General features: G+C 40.4%; 1 protein-coding gene across 4 annotated transcripts in view; it reads left to right on the top strand.

The window, feature by feature from the left end:
* The window catches only part of GALNT11 (polypeptide N-acetylgalactosaminyltransferase 11), a 48,094-nt gene that overhangs the window by 23,081 nt on the left and 6,787 nt on the right, over positions 1-18,226 (top strand). For 2 of the 4 annotated variants that reach the window (XM_032483070.1, XM_006174864.3), the window contains exons 3-7: positions 5,641-5,764; positions 7,076-7,242; positions 9,313-9,438; positions 12,058-12,307; positions 17,092-17,209. In XM_032483070.1, coding sequence (XP_032338961.1) covers positions 5,641-5,764; positions 7,076-7,242; positions 9,313-9,438; positions 12,058-12,307; positions 17,092-17,209 — 785 coding nt within the window. The other 2 variants (XR_004321208.1, XM_032483071.1) reach the window with 2 other exon arrangements.

The following is an 18,226-nucleotide window of genomic DNA, read 5'->3' as shown; positions in this document are numbered from 1 at the left end:
TAAACCTTATCAGAATCCCAATGGCCTTTGTTGAAAAGATGGAAAAACTAATTCTAAAATTAATACGGAATTCCAAGGGGCTCTGAATTGCCTAAACAAACTTGAAAAATAACAGAGTTGGAGAACTTCTATTTCAGAACTTCCTATGGATCTGCAGTATTCAAAACAATGTGGTACTGGCATAAGAACAGGTATGTAGATCAGAGGATAGTCTGAGAGTCCAAAAATAAACCTGTGACATCTGTGGTCAGGTAACATCTGTGGGCAAGTAACGTTTGTGGTCATTTGATTTTCGTAAAGGGTGCCAAGAGCAGTTAATGTGGAAAGAATGGTCTTTTCAACAAATGGTGTTGGGATAGCTGGATACCCACATGCAGAGAAATGAAGTTGAACCCTTCCCTCATATCATATATTAAAATTAACTCAGAATGGATCAAAGACCTATATGTAAGAGCTAAAACCCTAAAACCCTTAGAAGAAATCATAGGAATAAATCAAATAATGAATTGGGGAGACACTGTATTCTGTATCCCATCCCCTCACACCCAGCATTATTAAAGGGTCGGAGTTACCCTATCATTTAAAAAACCCTACTCGACTTTTAAAAGCCAGTGTTCCTGTGAATTGTTTGACCATGAAGTCTTTTTTTTTTTTTCTTTTTGACATCTGTTAATGTCCAGTGGAATTAGTTTTCCATGACCAGACTTTGGGAAATGCTGTTACAAGGGAGTCATTCTGTGAGGAGAGGCTATAAAGTTCTGATATGGGAAAGAGCAAAAGGAGATTTTATTGTTCTAGATAAAGGTGAGGTTTCTGATGATATTAGAGCAAGGATGTTAAATTACAGTGATTTTGATTAGCTCTGTGGAAGACTTTCTTGACTGAAGCTGATTAAAGTCTGGAACGAGAGACTTTTTATAGAAAGGTTTACCAGTATTCTAATTTTTTAGGGGAGGAGTTTATATAAAAACCTGCCTTTATAAATAGCAAGGTCCTACTGTATAGCACAGAGAACTATATTCAATACCTTGTAATGGCCTATTGAAAAAGAATATGAAAAGGAATATATATATATATGTAACTGAATCACTATGCTGTACACCAGAAATCAACACAACATTGTAAAACAACTATATACTTCAATAAAAACAAAGCAAAAAACCTTGCCTTTAATTGGGGCCTATTGTTCATATGGGTTCTATAATCTATTGCTTTCGTGGAAAAAAATCATCATTGTCTCTTTTTTCTTGATCATAGTTAAATTTTTCTCCTGAAAATATTCTTAAGATTATGGCTAGTGAGCAGGTGTCATTTATGGCTAAGGCACACTTGCTTTTTGAGCTAGACTGATAAAAATTTGACTTTAACCTCAGTTTACTTTTTTTTGACAAACTAGATTTGAGAAACATGGCTAATTGGTTATAAGAAGTTAAAAGTCAAGATTTTTTTTTTTTAAAATGGAAACAGAAAGGAGTTTATTAGGGCACACTGCTACAGACAACATCTGGCCACATAGGCGAGAGGTACCTGCATGAGCACTGAGGGCCTGCTGTTGCAGGGGCCGGCTGTTGGGGTGTTTTATAAGTTCGGGTCACAAGGTTCCTGATTGGCTTGTGCACAAATCTCTGATTGTTTGTAGGTGACAAGTTTAGGGTCTACGAAGGGCCAAGGGATTTGACTCTGATAAGGTAGACATTACCTGGGGCTATCAGTTTGTTAGGGGAAACACGCCCAGTAAAGAATGTACTTTATTTGAGAGCCCAGAAATGGGGGTCATTGGACTTTGAAGGATGTCAGTTGGTCCAACATTCCCCCTGACAGATTGGCAGTGACAAGTCTTTGGGACAGGGGCAAAGGTCTCTTCCATATCTACTTCCTGCCTGCGTGCTAATTTGTCCAGGGTTATGGGGCCCACACATCCCTGCAGCCTTAGAGGTGGGAGTGGAAGGAGACCCTGGCAGTGTCCAAGGGCTGCATCACAGGGATGTTGGCTTGGTTTGTGGCAGCAGTTTTGGTAGGTGGTGTGTATTTGTTCCTAAGATCACAGATCTTGGAGCTCAGAGACAATTGTTTTTGTAAGAGAGGAATACAACACAAAAGTAGGCGGATACCAAGATAAATAGCTAAACCCAGTAAAAACAAAAAATTTGAGAATGTCTTAAAAGGACCTTATCCCTTCATAGATCTAGGAAAAGGCATTGGAGAAAATGTCAGAGACCTGTTCAGTGACTACTTTCCTGTAAGCATTGACATACCTGACTCATTGGGGATAAAAGTACAGCACTCAGTCTGTATTACTGTGAACGGGCACCTTGGGTGGGATGTTAAGAACCATGTGGTTTTGTAAGACAGCTTTCCTTAATGGCCAAAGTAGATGTCACCATTAATGATCTTAGTGCTTTTCTAGATATGAGGAGATGCTAGAATTTGAGTTCATAGAATCTCCTGAAAATATCTAACTGTCTGAAGGCCTGTTTTGCTAGTTTCCCCAGAGCAGAGTGCCTCATTCCTGATCTCCGCCCTGAGCTCAGTAGGGTGCCACTTCAGTGGCTTGCAACTTAATCCTTATAGAGGCAGATGGAAGGTGTCCTCATGGTCATAAATTGGCGACCATGGCTTGGGAGGCATTTCATGACCATTTTGACCCATGGTGCTAGGAGTGCTCATTCCTAGGGCAGGCGAGGATTTCATTGATAGACCACTCAATGTGCTGTTACTGGACTAGGCCTTATTAACAGCAGACCACCTGTCTTACTAGTCTGTTCCCAGGAAAATATCCCTCTTGTTGCTTCTTCCCATATCTAGAGTTACACCATTATATCACAAATCTTCTATAGAACTGTATATCTGGTTACTTTAGAAGAAAATTCATACTTATGGTCAAAATTAGAGCAGGTAATAATTGACCTGGTGAAGGAATCCCAGCTAGTATTATCACTAGGGGCCTGAACAGACCCTTAGAGTGGAGAAAGGTAACTCAGAAGTACTAGGTAGAGGCAGTTGACCATAAACCTAACAGTGAGATTAACTTAACTCTGTACAGGATCATGAAATACATTTAGTTTACTGAGCTTTAGAAACTAACCTACAGTGGTTTTGTAATAATTTAATTAAACTTTGTAAAAATCCCCAAGGGCAGGACAGCTGCTTGTTAGCTGTGCCTTGCCCTCTTTCTCAAAATTTGCATTTTAAGAAGATGGTGAGATAAGGGTTCCTGGAGAAGACCAGGTAGAATATTTGCATCTCAAAGGCAAGTTCCTCCTAGAATGAGTTTTCCCTCAGGATCAGGAAGGTTTTTTTGTTTGGTTGGTTTTTTTTAAGATACTTACAAGTCTCTTTAAGATAAGTAGGGGAGGTTTTTGGAGTGGTAAAAGGTTTGGTGGGTTTTGGATTATTTCTGGAGCCACACCTCTGGTCCTGTCACAATGAGCAACAGTGGTGGCCACTTATCTGGCTTGCCTGTTGTCTCTTTTCTCATCTCTTCTCTCCTAGGAGATTTTCTCTCAGGGTCAGAATTTTGAAAAAGTATCTAGTTTTTTCTAATTGCATATGCAAAAAGAACCAGTTTAAGAGTTTTCCCTACACCAGTTTTTTCTGGTGTCTAAATATTGTTTTAATACCATCTTTTTCTTAGTCATAAGCTATTAACTAAAATCTTTCCAGTCAGACAAGAATTTGCCCAAGAGGTCTCCGTGGTGGAACAGAACCAGAATTTGCCATTTCACAAGACAGAACACAAGGTACAAAACACATACATGCATGGCCGCCACAGACTGACCAGTATGAGTTCTCATCAGACAGTCCCTTCTAGAACCAGATCTGAGTTTTGAGAGAGAGCCGTAAAGCCTTGGACATAAGAGACCTCAGACCATTTGCCCAGTTTGCGACAGAAAGAATCAAGCTGGAAGATGGTGATTATAGCTCAGAGTCCCATGAAGGGGCCAGGTCTCCTGATATGGAAGTTGGTATTAGGGCCAGGCAACCTTACAGAAAAAGATAAGCTGCTTTTCTTTAACGTCTGGGAATTAAACTTAAACCAGTGTTTTAAAATGCAACCCAAAGGTGAGCCCCAAGGAATAGAAGAAGCAAAGAGAAGGAAATCAGCGCAGACTCTGCTCTGGAGTATTGCCCAGAAAGAGAAAGTCTAAACCCCCGGCATCCTCTTACTTTTGTCGCCAATAGGTGCAACTGGTGTTCCAGGTTCTTGTCCCGTCCCAGAAAGAATTCAGAGACAAGACTTAGAGGTTAAAAAGGTAAAGGTGAGGATTTTATTAAAGGATGGATAGTACACTCTCAGGGGAGAGCGGGCAGGCTCAGGTGAGCGGCTGCCCTGAGTTTCTTTGGCAAGTTGGTTACATAGGGTATAAAAATGAATGAGCAGAATAGTCACTGGGGAGGGAAGGGTTTGGGGTCGTATTCCCTGATTATCATCCCAACTCCACCTTCCCAAAGGGAGGAGGGATTTTTGTCCTTATTTAGTCTGGATCGGAAGTGTCATGGCGTCGGTGCATGATGGGTACTTCTGATCTGCAAGGCTAATTTTATTGAAATGAGGGCGTAATGAGTAAAAGGTTACATTCGGACACTGGAAATTCCTAACTTTTCTGACCTTTCTTTGTTGGTCTCCAAGCCGAAAGGTGTGGTCCCTTATCAGCCCAAAGATTCCAGCTTTTCTTTCTCTGCCCAAGGATCCCTGCTGCTCACATGATGTGTGGTTTCCTGCATTTGGCCTGTGCCCCTCCTTTCTGCCTAATTCCTGCCATTTGGTCTGTGTCCCCCTTTCTCTGCTCATATCTAGCTATCTGCCTGCTCTAACACTTTGGGTGTCCCCTAGGAAGGAGAAGCCAGCCGGCGCAAGGGCTAAAAAGCTGGCACAAGAGGCCAAAAAGGGAAAAAGTGGGGGACTCTTCCACTGGCGACTTCTACCTGGTGCGGTGATGGAAGGCAGGAGGCACGGCCAGTCTGGAGGCGTGCTCTGCAAAGAGCATAGAGAAGGCACAGAGGTGCACCATGTGGTTGGGCCAGAGCCAGAAGAAGGGAGAGATGGAGGAAGGGGGAGATGGAGAGAAGAGTATTTGGGAAAGAACAGACACCTTTCTCATGTACATTCACCACTATGGGCTGGGGTCATTTCCATCAGTCAGATTGAGTTTCAGGGCCCTCTGAGAGTAGCCCAGCCAAGGTTCGTCAATCCTGGGCAAGACTTCAGGGAATTTCCGAATGCTAGGGAGCAGCAGGAAGGTCTGAGAGAGGAAAGGAAAGCAGAAGAGGGAAGCCTGCCCTGATGATTCTGGTGTCCAGAATGGAGCGTTCAGTCAAGCCAGGAGGAGACTTCCATAGAAGCCCAAAGGGCTCCCCTGGAGTCCTAGCCACGTATGGGCCACCAAATGTTGTGGGCCACAGTGGCGCGGCCCGTATGGGGACATAGTGATGTGGGTTTGGTAAAAGAATTTACCAGAGGTAAATTATGGGAATAGAAAGGGGTTTGTTAGGGTGCACTGTCATAGACAACAGCAGGCCACACAGATGAGAGATGCCTGCATGAGCCAAGATGTTTTTTTAAGATCATAATATAATAACAGTAATTGCAGCATTCCTTTCCAGTTTTAATGCACTGACTGTAACTACACTCTTTTGCAGGTATGATTTTTAATGAACGTGATCAGGAGTTGAGAGACTTGGGGTATCAGAAACATGCCTTCAATATGCTTATTAGTAACCGCTTGGGCTACCATAGAGACGTGCCGGATACAAGGAATGCAGCGTATGTTCCTTATTAGTTTCTGCTCATCATTTTAATAACAGTACTTTTAGTGCCAGTGTAATTAGTCATGGGGATGGTGTTAACATTTTGCAATTAGGCTTCATTATTCAGCATACTAGAACACTTAAAGGCAGGTTTTTACCCTTAGGTTTGAAGCCATGTGGTCTGAGATTGTACTAACAAAGTTCCAGAGCTTGCTGTATTTCTTTTGAAATTTAAAATCATGTGGGGGAAAGGATGGAGGTGCTAACTGCATGTGATTAAATAACCCTCCGCACATAAATAAATGTTTATTATTGGATTCATGACAGAAAGAAATTAAAATCAGTGAAGAATTCTATTTATCTCACTTTTCTGTTTTCATTGCTTTTGTTTCTTCAGAGGCTTTCATTCCTCTGGTCAATCAGCTGTTCATTCCTTGTTTGCTGGACACTCCGTTAGGCCCAGGGAATGACCAGAGTAAGACACAGTCCCTGGTTCACAGGGCTTGGAGTCTGGAAGGGGCGGTAGATAAGAAGATGAGTGAATGCAGTACCACAAGAGTGAGGGCTGCGGTGGGAACTGAGGAAATGGGGCCTCCAGACCAGAGTGATCAGGGAGGATTTCCCCACGTAGGGAACAGATTGAGGCATAAAGTTGCATTGTTTGTCAAAGGGACTGAGACACTTCACTTGGGCTGTGGTGGAAGAATGGCAGGAGGCTGAAGGTGGGCGGGTCCCAGACCTTGGAAGGCTTTGTGTGCTGTGCAAAAGAGCGCGGAATTTCAGATTTGATTCTTTAATCAGTGGGTTTTTTATTGTGATGGCTTAAAGCCACTTACCCCTTTTTATCAAAAGTTGCTTACATGGAAGCTCTTCCATTATCCTGATACGTGTCATAGTTTACTTAATATCTTTTTCTATTATTGGGCAAAAAATAAAATTTTCAAATACCAAATTTCATACTTCTGTTACTTCCTTTTGAAGCCTCATCAAGGAGAAGAAACTGAACATCAGCTTAATGAGTGCTGCATTAAAAACTGTAGAGATTTCAGTAGACACACTTTTATGTAACCTCTGTACCAAAAAAGAGAAAAATGCAAGCTTTTAAAAAGTTGACTTAAACAATAAGCGAAGTAGTAGGTATTGGAAGGAGAAATTAATAAATGTAAAACTCTTGAATAAGAAACCACACTGGTTTCTTAAATGCTTTTTTAAACGTTGGTAAAATGTAAGAAAGTCTGCACAAGGGGGCAGTTAATATTTAGTGAAGAACAACCCAGAACACTTGAGCTTTTAAAATGTCAGAATGTCCCCATATTTGTCTTCACAGATGTAAAGACAAGTCTTACCCGACGGATCTGCCAGTCGCTAGTGTCGTTATTTGTTTCTACAATGAAGCCCTGTCTGCCTTGCTCCGGACGGTGCACAGCGTCCTTGACCGCACGCCAGCCCGGCTTCTTCATGAAATTATCCTCGTGGACGATGACAGTGACTTCGGTGAGGAGTGTTGTAGAGTGTTGAGCACATCAGCAGAGCTGACCATTCAGTACATAATGGTTAGGAGGACCCTCCTGCATGCAGTTGCAACAGGGCTAACCACAATTAAATGCCTGATTATAGGGTTATTTTGAAGAAATTGCCTTATCTTTGTAATCTGTTTACAAACTGCTACTCAGATTTGGTCCTTGAAATTTTTTCCTTGGCTTACCTTTTAAAAAAAATTGTTTTATTTTGAAACAACTATAGATTGACAGTAAGTTACAAGGAGTTCCTGTGTACTTTTTCACCCAGTTTCCCCTCTTGGTTACGTCTTCAAAACCAAGAATTTAACATTGGTACAATGTGTTACGTGTACAGTGCTTTGTCCTTTTATTCCATGAGTAGATTTCTGTAACCACCACTGCGATCAAGATACAGGCTGGACTCCTCTGTTACCCTGAAGATCTCCCACGTGCTACCACTTTATATTCATACCCACCTCCTTCCCCTCACCGTCTCTAATACCTGGCGACCCTAATCTCTATGATTTTGTTTCTGTGTCTATGATTTTGTCATTTCAAGAATGTTACATAAACAGAATCATGCACATGTGACCTGTAAGGACTGACTTTTTTCACTTGATGTGATTCTTCGGCTTAGGTTTATCTAGTAAGTCTGTTACATCCACTGTTCCCAGGTAAAAGTGGATTGCCTTCTGAAAGCTCTTAGATGATCTCTGAAGGCCAGTATTTTATGATTCAATACATACTTGATACACCTTTCTTTAATTCAGTGTAGACTCTTTCTAAGAATGATTCTGTGTACACACAACAGGATAGAGGGCTTTTTTATTTACACTACTCATGCAGCTCTCCTCTATCTCGTGAGACAGGTCGTGTCACCATTTTACAGAGGAGGAAATACTACGTGATTTGCTCCAGATTCCATACCTGTGAAGCGGTAGAGTTGACATTAGACCCTTGGTCCACGTAACTCAAGCCTGCCTCTCTTTTCAGCACAGTCAGCTGCAGGGACACACTGATAACTGTATGTCAGTCACATAGTTTTCACAGCTCAGGTATTTATTGAGCATCTCTAATACCAGCGGCAGAACTGGTATGCCAGTATACTTACATACACGATAGTCAGGAAATGTGCACAGGAAGTTCTCATACCTTGGTGTGGGTATTGTAGCTCACAGGAGAAATAGAAAACAAAATTTAATTTGAAAAATGAATGATTAAAAAAATGAATTTGAGTCTGTACCAATTAGAAGATTGGCTAAATACTAAATTCTATAATTTATGGTGTTGAAGTGGTAAGGGTGTAGCTCAGGAGCTGGGGCGCACGCATAGCATGCACCAGGTCCTGGGTTCAGTCCCCAGCACTTCCATTAAAAAAGAAGAAGAGAATTTATGGTGTTGAAATTTTTTAAAGTCAACCTATATTTTGTTTTTACTTTGTGGGTATTTTATCTAAAAGGGGAAATTCATGATCATTTACAATAGTTTATATACTAACTATGGAAAGAACTGTTATTATCTTACATGATCTTTGAAGTTCTTAAGAAATTTAAAGGTAAATGAGCTAGAATTTATAAAAAAAATACTTAATGTCCTTGGAAGGTGCTAAATTAATAAAAGGTCACATTTACTGCTGCTATTACATAGTTCTTAGTAGGAGCATAGTTGTTTCAGCTATTCTGAAATGGAGTAAGACTTATGTAAATGTCTTGTCATTTTCTTTGTTTTAAATCTGGTTTATGTGCAGTCAGCTGGACATTGACTCACTCAGGATACTCATTTCAAACATTGTTCAGGCAAAGCGTTGTGCTAGTTGCTGTGGAAATACAAGTAAGTCTATAACTGAGGTAACTGTTTTCTAGGCTGCTGTTTCAGCTCTTACCCCTAATTTTCTTCCTTTTCCCTCTTTCCAGGATAAGCTATGATCTTCTTTTAAAATAAAGCAGAAGATTCTAATATTTACCTGATAGTTTGTTGTTGCAAGTACCAGATACACCTTGAGAAATAAAATGTCTGTGCTTAAGTCTCATGTGATTTGAACAGTTATGGGAGTCTTTATTTTCAGATGATTTGAAAGGAGAACTAGATGAATACATCCAAAAATACATCCCTGGGAAAATTAAAATAATAAGAAATACAAAGCGTGAGGGATTGATTCGAGGAAGAATGATCGGAGCAGCCCACGCAACAGGTAGAACACCCATTGATTTTTCTTGGTGGGTGTTGAGTGATGAGGGCTCTCTCTGTCCTTGGAGCTGTTCCTGATTTCTGCAGAGGTCTGTGAAAAGTAGTGTCTTAAGTGGGCATTCCCAACAAGAGACATGAAGCTTGTTCAGTTTGGGAAAGGACTTTTCATAACTCCGACCCTGTTGTCCCAAAGCACAGGCTCCAGGGTGGTAAACTCTTGAGTCCTCACTGGTCTGTTTTCATAGTGGTCCCTGATAGTGTGAACTGCTGCCTCTTAAATGGGTTTTTATCTTGTTCACTTATATGAGGAGAAGAGTCCAAACCATAATATAACTGAACTTTTGTGGGGTTTTTTTAATACAAAATTTAAAATATATGTACCCAAACTGTTTGATTTGAATTCTGCCAACATTTCTTAATGTATCAATGCATACCACTGGTGATATGCATCATGGTTTTAGTTGGGTAGATGGACATAATATTATAAATTGACATCCGTGACTATAAAAGTATTTTAAAATTTCCTCTTAATCCTTCCGATTTCATCAAGGACAAAGTATCCATTAGTACTAGTGTCTTTTTAAAACCTTGCCAACACACAGTCTTCCCTTTGAAAAAGAAAGAACAAGTATCAAATTTAGACTCTTCTGCAGAAAATATATCTGGTTTTTACTCAGTTACATTGTATCAGTTCAGATGTGTTTCTTTTTATGGTTACCTCTATGGAAGGTCGGTGATCCTGATTTTCATTTATGATCTTGATTTTAAAAATTTCCTTAAAATGCATTTAACTTAAAATAAATGAATTTGCTTGAAAATATTAGGTATCTAATATTATAGGTAGTGCCTGGGTGTGGCAAATAACAGAAAATCATGAAGCACATCTGAGAATCCCAGAACTTTGAGGGGTGTTCCCTAGTAGAGACAGACTCTCCTACCTTCCTGAACACTGCCCTCCTCAAGATAACCAGTCACTGGGGTACAAGGTGGTTGGCACCGCTTGCTGTCACCACCCACTGTCCCATTTGCTGGGTTAGTTGTGATTTAATTTTTAGAATTTTACTTCTTCCCTCCATTCTCTTAAACCTGCACAGAACAGGAGCAGTTAACAAAAAATGAGAAGTAGCTCGCCTCCATCCAGTCTGCAGTCATATGCAAATTGAATTCCAGACTTAATGATTTTCCTTCGCTAGAGGTCTAGTCAAAGACTTACTGACTTGGCTTCCTGAAGGAGTGAGAGAAAGAGAAGGTTGTGAGTGTTCGTGGAGAATGGTGAGATGATGTCACAGAACATTGTCCTGGTAGAGTGTGGTGTTACTGAGTCTGTTATTTCCAGATAACAATAGTCATTTAGTTTTTCTTTTCAGACCTTTCAGTCCTTGTTCAGATATAGTTCAGAATCTATGAAAAAAGTAAGCCAGCTTCTGGGAAATCAGTCTGAGGTTCAGCGACTGTGTATAATCTTAACCTCACTTAGTTAATTTGACTTTAATTGAAAAAGTAACATTTTTACAATTAAGAAAAGCTATTAATACATTTTCTCCTCAAAGGAACATTGATTGAATTGAATAGTGTACAGGTCGAATGGTTTGCCTTTCTGCATTAAATGACATCTGGTGAGCTGTAAACTCTTTACATCCTCCCAAGGCCTGTTCACAGATATTGAAAGGCAAGACTCGGGCACTGTCACTCTCTTGCTTGAGATATTTCTGCTGTTGAAATAGGATGCATCCAGTGCTTTAAGCAATTCATGTAAAATCTGTCAGTTTATTTTATGGCTAAACTTTTAGAATAATAATGTTACCTGATGATGAGATTCTAAGTTTCTCAGTTGTTCAGAGCAGCCATTGTTGTCAGTCCCTCATTCCTGCTCACATTTATCAAGAGGAATTAAAAATGCGTGATAAAGTCTTTATGATTTTTGTCTTTTTACTAACTAGAAGAAAAGTGTATCCCGTGGCTGGTGAGAGCCACTGTGGCCAGCACGACTGGGGTAATTAGGAAAGGTGGGAAATGGGAGAACAGAACTGAGCATGGGGCAGTCAGGTGGTGAATCTGGGGTGGGGGTGGGGCTGTGTGGCTGATGAGAGGTGTCCACCTTCTCTGCCTCCTGGGGATCCCTGCATCGTAGCAGTAATTGATAAATGAGGCCATGTTCTGAGTCACCAGTGAAGATGAGCTGTGTTCTCTGTTTATTTACTAAGGCAGGGAGATAGATACTCAATTTATAAACATTTCCATTACAATAATTGCAATAGAAGTATCTACACACAGCTGGCCGCTTTCGTTGCACTGCACTCTGCACCTGGCTGTCCAAAGGACTGACTTGTTCTGTGAGACTTGGAATCTATTTATTGGGGAGGATATGAATTGTCTGTAAATTTTTTAAAGAGTTGTACATATTGTTTGTATTTGATATTCAATCATAGCAGTGCACTCCAGGCAGAATTCCTGGCCAGAAGACTCCCCCTGGTTGTGATTGGCAGTGAAGTAATGGTTTAATTGTTTGGGCTGAAAGGATGGCAGTTATGTTCACACCCTGTAAATGCATCATCCGATCGAACTGGCGGCCGGACCTAAATCCAGTGCTGTGGTGCTCTCGGGGCTCTGTTTGCCTCCTCAGGAGAAGTCCTGGTGTTCCTGGACAGCCACTGTGAAGTAAACGTGATGTGGCTGCAGCCCCTGCTGGCCGCCATCCAGGAGGACGGGCAGACGGTGGTGTGCCCGGTGATCGACATCATCAGTGCTGACACACTCGCCTACAGCTCATCCCCTGTGGTGCGGGGAGGATTCAACTGGGGGCTGCACTTCAAGTGGGATCTTGTTCCACTCGCTGAGCTCGGGGGGCCAGAAGGAGCTACCACGCCAATAAAGTAAGATCCTCTGAGTGTTGGGAACTTCCCGCCAGTGTGTATTCAAAAGAGAAACACATTCAAAGAGAATTCCTTTTCCTTTGCAAGAAGCAGAAATGTTGGCTTAACTTGTTTGTCCATTAAAAATTCTTGAGTGCTTAGTGAATTTTATGTGCTTTGCCACGTCCTAAAGAAAGATTTATGAATAAGAAATTGTCCCTGCCCTCAAGGATTTATGTCTTTGTGGGAAAGGCAGAAGTCAGCCGTGTCCTGGGATAATTGTTGCAGAGGGAGGACCCCCTGTGTGTTGTTTATGTCAAAACATGGCTTATTGATGGGTCACTGACGTATTTTCAGTTCTTGGCTCATGTGGGTGATGCTGTGAAGAACACGTAACACACAAGCCGCCTCTGTGTTTAGGATGTTTAGGATGGGTTCCTCCCAGTACAGTGACCAAGTCAGAGTGTGTGAATTGCTTTCAGGTCTCATCCGTGTTGTCTAGTATTAGAAACCTGCTCTTATGTGTTGTTTCTCCTTTCTTGCTTTTGCTTTCTTTTAAATTTCTCATACAGATTTCAGAGAGATTTGTCTGTGTTTCTACTTTTTAAAGTTCTTGGACCTACTCTTTTTAGAAAAATAGCATACATGAAAAGTACACATTTGTATGTATACATGCATACAGTTTAATAAATGGTTATAATGTGGACACCTGTGAAACTACCACCCAGGTCAAGAAACAGCACCTGCATGCCCCCAGTGCACCCTCCCTGGTCACAGCCCCTGCCCTCGTCCCTAGAGGTGTCGTTCCCTGACCCACTCACCATTGCCTTGCTTTCCTGAGGAGTCTGACCAACTGTGTGTGATCTAAACAGTGTAGTCCAGTTTCCCTGGCTCTTGGACTTCATATAAATGACACCGTGGGACTCATTACTGTCCTGCTTCCTTCACTCAACACTGCCTTAAAGGCCCCTGCTGCAGTCAGTTCATTTTTATTGCTGTATAATACTCTGTCAACGTATCGTTAAGTTTATCCAGTTTACTGTTGGTGAGGCAGTGGGGCTGTTTTCAGCTGCTGCTGTTTTAACGTTACACATGGTGCTGTTGTCAGCATTTTTATTCCTGTTTTTTAGTTTATGAGTGCAGCTGCCCAGGCACAGGCACACCTCTCCTCACCTTTCGTAAAAACATTTTCCCAGCACCTCAGGTGACCAGAATGCTTTGGCTCCTCAGCTCGTCTTTGGGTGTTTGCCTGCTTTCTTTCATCCAAACCAGGCGGCCCGGGCCAGGCGATCTGCTGGCAGGGCAGGGTCGCCTTCTGCTCTCAGGCTTTGTGTTGCAGTTCTTTGTGATTCCATGCAAAAGGCACACCCAGCTCCCAGTCGCCTTCCTGTCTTCACAGACTTGCAGCTCTCCTCGTTACCTTCCGGGGGCTTTTGGTGTGGGTCTCGCTTCCCTCCCGGTGCCACAGGTGGGAGGTAGATGCTGGAGCAAGTCTCTCAGGAGAAGGAGGGCTGCCCTGGGACTGCCCGCCTGCGTTTCTGGTCCCCACGACCGCACATGGGAGGCAGACGGGAGTGCTGACTCCACTTTGGGCTTTTCTTTGCTGGTGCGAGAGGAGAGGGCCTCAGACTGTTATCTGTGTTCTCCGTGGATCCAGGGATAAGTCAAACCATACATAACAGCTTAGGGTGAAAAGTGGCCGACTCTACCCCTTTCTTCCCTGTTCTCAGTCTTTCTCCCCAGAGGCCAGTTCTTTTAACTGTTTTTAGTTTTGGTCTTCCAGGTCTTACTTCCTGAGCTCTCTGATATGCAGAGTCTTCTTTTCAACGTCTAGCCAACTTTAAACCCTCTCTATTGGAAAAGTGAAGGTTTGGCTCATTTACATCACTCCCGCGTATTCTTTATTGCTTAGTGTTGTAGGAGGCTCATTTTCAGTTACTGTGTTACTTCCTTTTGGTACTTAAAAAAAAACTCTTTATCTGTTGACTTTTGACAGCATCATTTGACACTTCCTTGTATGACGAGGATGTGAGTACCCCTTCCCCTTCTACTTTTTCCCCACTTTTTCTTCGGTAAGCTATTGCATGGTATCAGGGTTGCTAACTTCTTGAGTTGGGTGTTTAGATTTTGTAAATTTCCCATCTTTTTTCTAATAGGCATTTAGGATGATAAATTTTCTTCTAATCAGGACTTTAGTGGCTTCCCACAAATTATGATACATCATTTTTTATCATTTATTTCAAAATATTTTCATTGTTTTCAAAATATTGTCATTGTCATGTCTTCTCTGACCTGTAGATTATTTAGCAGTGCATTTATTTATTTTTTAACTTTTTTTTCTTGAGTTATAGTCATTTTACAATGTTGTGTCTAATTCCAGTGTAGGGCACAATTTTTCAGTTATACATGAACATATATATATATTCATTGTCACATTTTTTTTGCTGTGAGCTACCATAAGATCTTGTATATCTTTCCCTGTGCTGTACAGTATAATCTTGTTTATCTATTCTACATTTTGAAATCCGAGCAGTGCATTTATTATTTTATAGACATATGGAAATTTTATAGTTGTTATTTAATCCTAGCTTAATTATACTGTGGTCAGAATCTGTATTTTCTGCAGTTAAAGATGGGATTCTGTATCATTTGGGTCGAGTTTATTGTGTTATTCAAATATTTTACATTTTTATTAGTTTTTAATTTACATATCAGTTATTGAAAATGGTGTATTAATTTCCCACTGCAATTATGTGTCTGTTTCTCCTTGTACTTCTTTATATGTTTTCTTCATATGTTTTGAGGCTTTATTAATAGATGCATGACAATATAGAATTATTAAATCTTCTGGTAAATGATACCATTTACCATTATGAATCTTTCATTCTATACTTCCAGAGTAGTGAAACTTCTGCTTTATAGGCTGACGTTAATATGGCTGTTCCAGCTTCGTTTTGATTAGTATTTGGTTGTGTAATTTTTCTTTTGCTGTCAGTCTTTCTATAGTCTCATATTTAGATGTGTCCCTTGTAAGCAGCATGTAGTTGCCTTTGTTTTGTTTTTAAAACAATGTGGAAAACTTTGTCTTTTAACTAGGGCATTTAGTTAATTATATTCAGTCATATTACTTACATTTTTGTGTTTATGATTACAGTGGTACTATTTGCTTTGTATCTGTTATATTCTTTTTTCTCTTCTCTTTTGGTCTGAGTTCCAGTTATTCTGTTCCCAACTGCCACCTCATTATTAAACATTATGGATTCTTACATACATTTCCCCTTTTATGTTATCTTTATCCTTTCTGCATCTGCAAGCTTCCACCTAGGATTTATTTTCATTCTTACTAAAGAGCACATTTTAGTATTTCTTTTGGTTGGACCTTTAGGTGATTACTGCTCTCTTTTTCTGAAAATGCCTTTGTTTCACCATTATTCTGAAGAATCATTTTATTTGATACTCAGTTCTAGATTTGAAATTCAAGTCCTAAATTATTATTCAGTTCTAGATCGACACTCAGTTCTAGATTGATACTCAGCTTTAGATTGGTGCTCAGTTCTAGATCGATTTTATGTGATATTCAGATTCTAGATACTCAGTTCTAGATTGATACTCATTTCTGGATTTCAGTTCATATTCTTTCAGGACTGAAGATACCATTCAAGAACCTTCTGGCTTCCACTGTTTCTGGTGAGAAGTCATCAACTATCTTACTTTTGTTTCTTTTGAAGGTAATCTCTCTTATTGGCTGCTTACATTTTTTTTCTGTGTCAGAAGTGTTTTTCAGATATGCATAAACTTGGTTTCTTTATTGATAGCATCTAATTATTTGCCGAATTCTCAGTCTTATCTTTTATGCTTGAATATATTGAGCAGTTATTTTAAAGTCTCTGCCTGAGAACTCCACTACTTGAAACCCTGCACGTCTGTCACTGTTGTAGACTGTTTTCTCTTTACTTCCATGTGGTTTATCTTTACCCTGACTGCCTGGTCATCTGTTAGTTGGCTTGCTTAGTTTTGTTCAATGCCAGACATTGTATATGAAAAATTATAGATGTACTTTCATAGGTGGGGTGATGTTTTCTCCCTGCAGAGAATTTTGCTTCATTCTGGACACTAGAATTTGTGACCACCTGATGCAGTTTCAGGAAGTGAGGTGACCGGAAGCCGAGCCTGAGTCGCTGCAAGGGCCGGTCTGCATCAGAGTCTCGCCGACACGGGGTTCCTCAGATGCGGCATTGTTAACCTTCTGGGCCAGACAGTTCTTCATGGTGGGGGCTCTCTTGTGCATTTTAGCATATTTAGGAGCATACTTGGCCTAAACCCTTCAGATGCAGTAGCACACCCCCCCACCCATTGTGACAGCTGAAAATGTCTCCATGTGACAGTTCATGAAATGTTTGCTTGAAAGCTACTCGCCTAGCACATGTTGAGCCCCATTCAAAGTGTGGGGTTTGTCTGGTCTCTCCTTGGCAGGCCCTAGAGTCCAGTTTTTACCCCGGTGGCTCTGCGAGACAGACTCAAAAGGAATTAAATAATTCAGGTGAATTTCTGTCAACAGTAGTTACAGCTATTTAAAAAGCAATTTTGATGCGTAGAAAAGTAGCCTTCATTTGCCGGTATCTAGTAGTATAGAAGATTCAGTTATGTGGCCCAGCTCATTCCCAATAAATTAAATCAAATGTTTCATAATATTTAATCTAGTTTTTATTAGTTATGTTCCAAAGCAGCACTGAATTTTTTTTAAAACAAAAACAGTAGGTAATTGAATCTATAGAACTGGTACAGTAATTGTGTTCTTTTCCTAGGTCACCGACAATGGCTGGAGGATTGTTTGCCATGAACAGAAACTATTTCAATGAACTTGGACAGTATGACAGTGGCATGGATATCTGGGGAGGGGAAAACTTAGAAATATCATTTCGGGTAATTTTTTTTACATGCTTAATTGTTAGCTTTGTATGCAGTAAGATTATGATTTCTATCTATGATCCCATATTTTGTAATAAATTCTCTTTGATTATCTTTATTAACAAATTGTCCTTAATGAAGACTACTTTATCATAATCTATGATGTGGGTAAAACCCATTCAAAATAGTAAAAGCCTATAAGAAGCTTTCCTTTACCTTATAAGAATTTAAAAGGGCTAGTTGTAATGAATATTTGGGTATAAATTCGTATTTAGGGTACATTTAGTCTAGAGTTCTGTTCTTTCTTTGTTTATTAATCTTATAGTTGAGGGTCATCAGATTTTCCTGATGGCCCAAGACCATCCTGGTTCATACCTGTTCTCCTTGAGAAATTATTACTAGCTCCCCACTTCACTTTCAGGTGTAGCCTAGTTTATCTGACAGCTTATATCAACACCCCATGTATAGCTTACCAAACCCTTTAAATACAGGTGCCTCCAACCTGAGGAAGAAATGCACCTTTCATAGTCTCTTCTTCTCTAATTGCTAAGATTGGAAAGATAACAATTAGGGGTGGGGTCTCTGGCTCAGGTTGCTGTGGTGGTGGTTAAGACAGACTTTGGAAAAGGCAGAAAGAGGGCAAGGGAGAACTCAGGTTTCTCCCTCTTAGCAGGTGTCCTCATTCCCCACCTCCCATTGCCGGGTCTGTGTTACGAACCCCTGTGCAGATACTGTAATACCACGTGAATATGTCATTTTGTGTTTTTGCAAATGTACTGACCACTGTGTTTTTAAAAGGCAATTTTCCTACATAATCTTAACAATTTGAAAGTTGAAAGGTATAATAGATATTTTTAGTTCAGTCTTACTTTGTAGATAAAGTAATTGAGTCCCATAAAAAGTAAAATAACTGTATAAAGTAAAAGGTAAAATTTAGACCAGAACTAAAATCTTTTGAATCTTAATTTAGAGTTATTCTGTATATTTTATTAAAATTTTTTCCCTAAAAGACAGTGCATATATGTATTTTAT

This window comes from Camelus ferus, chromosome 7 (genome assembly GCF_009834535.1).
Source record: "Camelus ferus isolate YT-003-E chromosome 7, BCGSAC_Cfer_1.0, whole genome shotgun sequence".
Classification (NCBI taxonomy): domain Eukaryota; kingdom Metazoa; phylum Chordata; class Mammalia; order Artiodactyla; family Camelidae; genus Camelus; species Camelus ferus.
Note: the sequence above shows the minus strand (reverse complement) of the source record. Positions and strands in the feature narration are given on the sequence as shown.